At 45.7% G+C, this 4094-nt stretch overlaps 1 protein-coding gene across 1 annotated transcript in view; it reads right to left on the bottom strand.

Annotated features, from left to right (window-relative positions):
- Nucleotides 1–4094, bottom strand: part of LOC112068423 (neutral amino acid uniporter 4-like) — a gene marked incomplete at its 3' end in the record, with an annotated part of 88573 nt that overhangs the window by 43551 nt on the left and 40928 nt on the right. The window contains exon 10 of the mRNA XM_070438146.1: nucleotides 1666–1764. Coding sequence (XP_070294247.1) covers nucleotides 1666–1764 — 99 coding nt within the window. The remainder of the gene's footprint in view (nucleotides 1–1665; nucleotides 1765–4094) is intronic.

The following is a 4094-nucleotide window of genomic DNA, read 5'->3' on the forward strand; positions in this document are numbered from 1 at the left end:
ATAACCTTGCCCCTGTCCAATAAGGCCCAATATTGTGATCTGGAATTGAATCTGAATTTGAGAGAGAAGAGAGAGAGAGAGAAGAGAGAGAGAGAGAGAGAGAGAAGCGAGAGAGAGAGCCATGACCCGATTGGCAATAGAAACGGGCAGACATAACAAAGCTGTACCCAAAGAGGAGCGTGTATGTGTCACTGACCGACAGGGCAGATAAGAAAACAGAGATCGCACTTCTCCTTTTACTGTGATAAATATTCCTCACCAAGAGATTTCAGTATTTCACAAGAAAGGACTACATTTATTCCAAATTTTTCACTTATTAAACCCAGAGGAAAAAACTAAAATACTCATGGGCGAAGGAGGCAATGGCTCCTCTTGCAGCCAAAATATGTATTTTGCTGCCATAGCCTGAGGGACACTGAATAAACATCTGCAATAGTAAGCAGTAACATTACTTATTATGACTGTTATGTTATTACTGTTATTTTATTAGTTAATTATTGTTGTTTATCATTCAAATAGTAATGGATGGGTGGTAATGGTAATGATAGCAGTTTAATTGAGTGGTGGTAGGTAGTGGTGCATTACACCATACATTACATTCGACTATTGACTGTTGACGTTATATTGTTACTATTTTTCTATATTTTAATTTTGTATTAGTATTTACTGCCATTCTATATTATATTTGTCATTGTTTTAATTGTATTACAATGTATATTGTATACATTGTTGCTTTGGCAATATTGACACAATGTTTTTCATGCCAATAAAGCAGCTTGAATTTGAATTTGAATTTGAGAGAGAGAGAGAGAGAGAGAGAGAGAGAGAGACAGGGAGAGAGAGACAGGGAGAGAGAGACGGAGAGAGAGAGACGGAGAGAGACAGGGAAAGAGAGACGGAGAGAGACAGGGAGAGAGAGAGAGAGATGGAGAGAGACAGGGAGGGAGAGAGAGAGAGAGAGCGAGAAAGGCACTGAAAGAAAGTTGAATGGGATAGTTAGAGGTGGCCTAACTACTTTCATTCATTCTTTACTTTATCCATCATCATTCGTTCTTTCTTCCTGGACATCTATCCCATATCTGAGCAGGAGCGGTGTCGGCCATTCTCTCCTCAACTTATCTCTTTTGTTCTCTCCTTCTTCCTCTCTCTAGAGATGTTCTGATCCGGAGTGGCCTGGCTGTCATCTGTCTGTCGGGTCGTCATGGTGATGTGTCGGCCATCACCCTGTGCCAACCGGTTGGCTGATTAATGGGTGAGTGGCGGTGAGTGAGCATTCCTCTGCCCCTCAGTCAATACACCCTGGTACCACCTCATACATCATCCTGCCCACAGCAGGCACACACATAGTGAAACATTCAAACACACACACACACAGCCTCATCTGCAGGACACCATTCCCATCCCCGCTGAGGGTGAGATGAGGTTAGTGCTCTCACCATCCTCACTATTCACCCTGGATCAATGACATAACATTAACACTAATGCTATCCTTGACCTGAACATTCTCTTAGCCATGCAGTGTTCAAGGCTTTCAACTGCAGCTGTGGCCCGTGGGCCCCAGTCACCAGCCAATACAGAGCCAGTCACATAAGGGCCGGAACCAATCAGGTGTTACTAACTACATAAAGGTTTGGACAAATGGAGTCCCAGTTGAAGAGTACTTACCACTCCGATGCCTTCGAAGGCAAAGATGGCTGTTCCGAAGAAGAAGGGGAACTTGCCCAAGGGGGAAGTGAGAGGGAGACGCTGAAGGTCCCCAAAATCCTGTCAGAGAGGGGCGACAGCAGACAGAAGAGCAGGCGATTAGGAAAACAGGGACACTAACACATTAGTCTGTCACAGAGGGGCGACAGCAGACAGAGGAGCAGGCGATTAGGAAAACAGGGACAATAACACATTAGTCTGTCGGAGGAGCAGGCCATTAGGAAAACAGGGACACTAACGACTCTAGTGCTGTCAGAAGAGCAGGCCCATTAGGAAAACAAGAGGACACTAACACATTAGTCTGTCAGAGGGGCGAACAGCAGACGAGAGCAGGCGATTAGGAAACAAAGGCACTAAACAACATTAGTCTGTCGAGGAGCAGGCGAAGCGAAAACAGGGCACCTTATCTGTCGGAGAGAGCAGGACCATTAGGAAAACAGGCACACTAGCAATTATCTGTCAGAGAGCACAGATTAAGAAAACAGGGACACTAACACATATGTCTGTCGTAGAAGAGGGGCCAGAAGGAGAGGAGAGCGATTAGGAAAACAGGGACACAAACATATAGTCTGTCGGAGGAGAGCAGGCCATTTAGGGAAAACAGGACACTAACACATTTAGTCGTCGGAGGAGCAGGCCATTAGGAAAAACAGGGACACTAAACATACTTAGTCGGAGGAGAGGGATTAGGAAAACAGGGGACCACTAACACATTAGTCTGTCGAGGAGCAGGCCATTAGGAAAAGACAGGGAACTATACACATTGTCTGTCGGAGGAGCAGGCTTAGGAAAACAGGGAGATTAACACATTAGGTCTGTCGAGAGCAGGGCCATCTGGAAACAGGGACACTAACACATTAGTTCTGTCGGAGGAGCAGGCCATTAGGAAACAGGGACACTAAACACATTAGGTCTGTCGGAGGAGCAGGCATTAGGAAAACAGGGACACTAACACATTAGTCTGTCGGAAGGAGGAGCAGACCAACTAGGAAAACAGAGGACACTAAACACGTTAGTCTGTCGGAGGAGCAGGCCATTAGGAAACAGGCACTAACACAATTAGTCTGTCGGAGAGCAGGCCATTTAGGAAAACAGGGACACTAACAACTTAGTCTGTCGAGGAGCAGCGCACTATAGGAAAACAGGACACTAACACATTAGTCTGTCGGAGGAGGGCCATTAGGAAAACTAGGGACACTAACAATTAGTCTGTCGCAGGAGCAAGGCCATAGGAAAAACAGGGGACCTAACACATTTAGTCTGTCGGAGGAGCAGGCCATTAGGAAACAGGGACACTAAACAATTAGTCTATCGGAGGAGCAGCCATTAGGAAAACAGGGACACTAATTAGTCTGTCGGAGGCGCAGGCATTAAGGATATATGGGCACTAAACATTAGTCTGTCGAGGGCAGGGTTAGGAAAAGAGACACTACACACATTTAGTCTTATCGGAGGAGCAGGCCATTAGGAAAACAGGGACACTAACACATTAGTCTGTCGGAGGAGCTACTCCCATAAGGGTCTATAGAACAGAATCAACTTCCTCATCACTGCCAAGGACACAAGAGACACTGGCTCAGAGACACAGTGAAGAGAGGACAAGATTTCCCCTGACTCACAGAAAAAACWGAGWGAGAGCGAGAAAGAGAGAGAGAGCGATCAGAGGAACAGAAGAATCCCAGGTGCAGAGTAAATACAAGGAGATAAAGAGAGACCATCAAAACGAGTGTCCATAACACATCAGTCAGAGGTTAAGAGACAGAACAGAAAGGTTGTGGGGTTGACGGCTAGGTGACCTAATTGTGAGGCATAGATGCAGTGTTGTGTTCCCCTGTGGACGCGTGTCGTCTACCGCGTCACACAGATGCCCAGAGACTGACAGGGGTCCTAATGAATATTTTTAAAACATAATTCAGCTGGTGATTGATGAGGGCTGTTCACAAGGGCATCTAGACCACTGCCCAGAACACCACCCACCTACACACACACACACACACACACAGCTGAGGGGTGAGCTGTGCCACACACTCGCACATACACAACCCTGGCTGGCACAATCTTTTGTGGGAAATCTAAAACAGCAATCAACGCTGGATTACACGACACATCAGGAACACTTACATCTGATGTCAATCTGCTCCAAAATGACTAATTGTATTCTTAGAATGACCTTGGGAACGGTCCAAGTAGACACGCTTTTAAAAGTTGTTTCTCATCGCTCATAGAAACTTAGTGCACCTTTGTCACTAACTGTTCAATCTTTCATTGTAAAGACCAGTCATAGACAAACAATGGACCCTATACTTCATTGGAAATTAAAATGGCCTGGAGAACCATGTCTCACAGGAGACGTGTAGTGGCTATAAGGAGAACCATGTCTCACAGGAGAC

The sequence above is a fragment of the Salvelinus sp. IW2-2015 genome, unplaced genomic scaffold (assembly GCF_002910315.2).
Source record: "Salvelinus sp. IW2-2015 unplaced genomic scaffold, ASM291031v2 Un_scaffold511, whole genome shotgun sequence".
In the NCBI taxonomy this organism is placed as follows: domain Eukaryota; kingdom Metazoa; phylum Chordata; class Actinopteri; order Salmoniformes; family Salmonidae; genus Salvelinus; species Salvelinus sp. IW2-2015.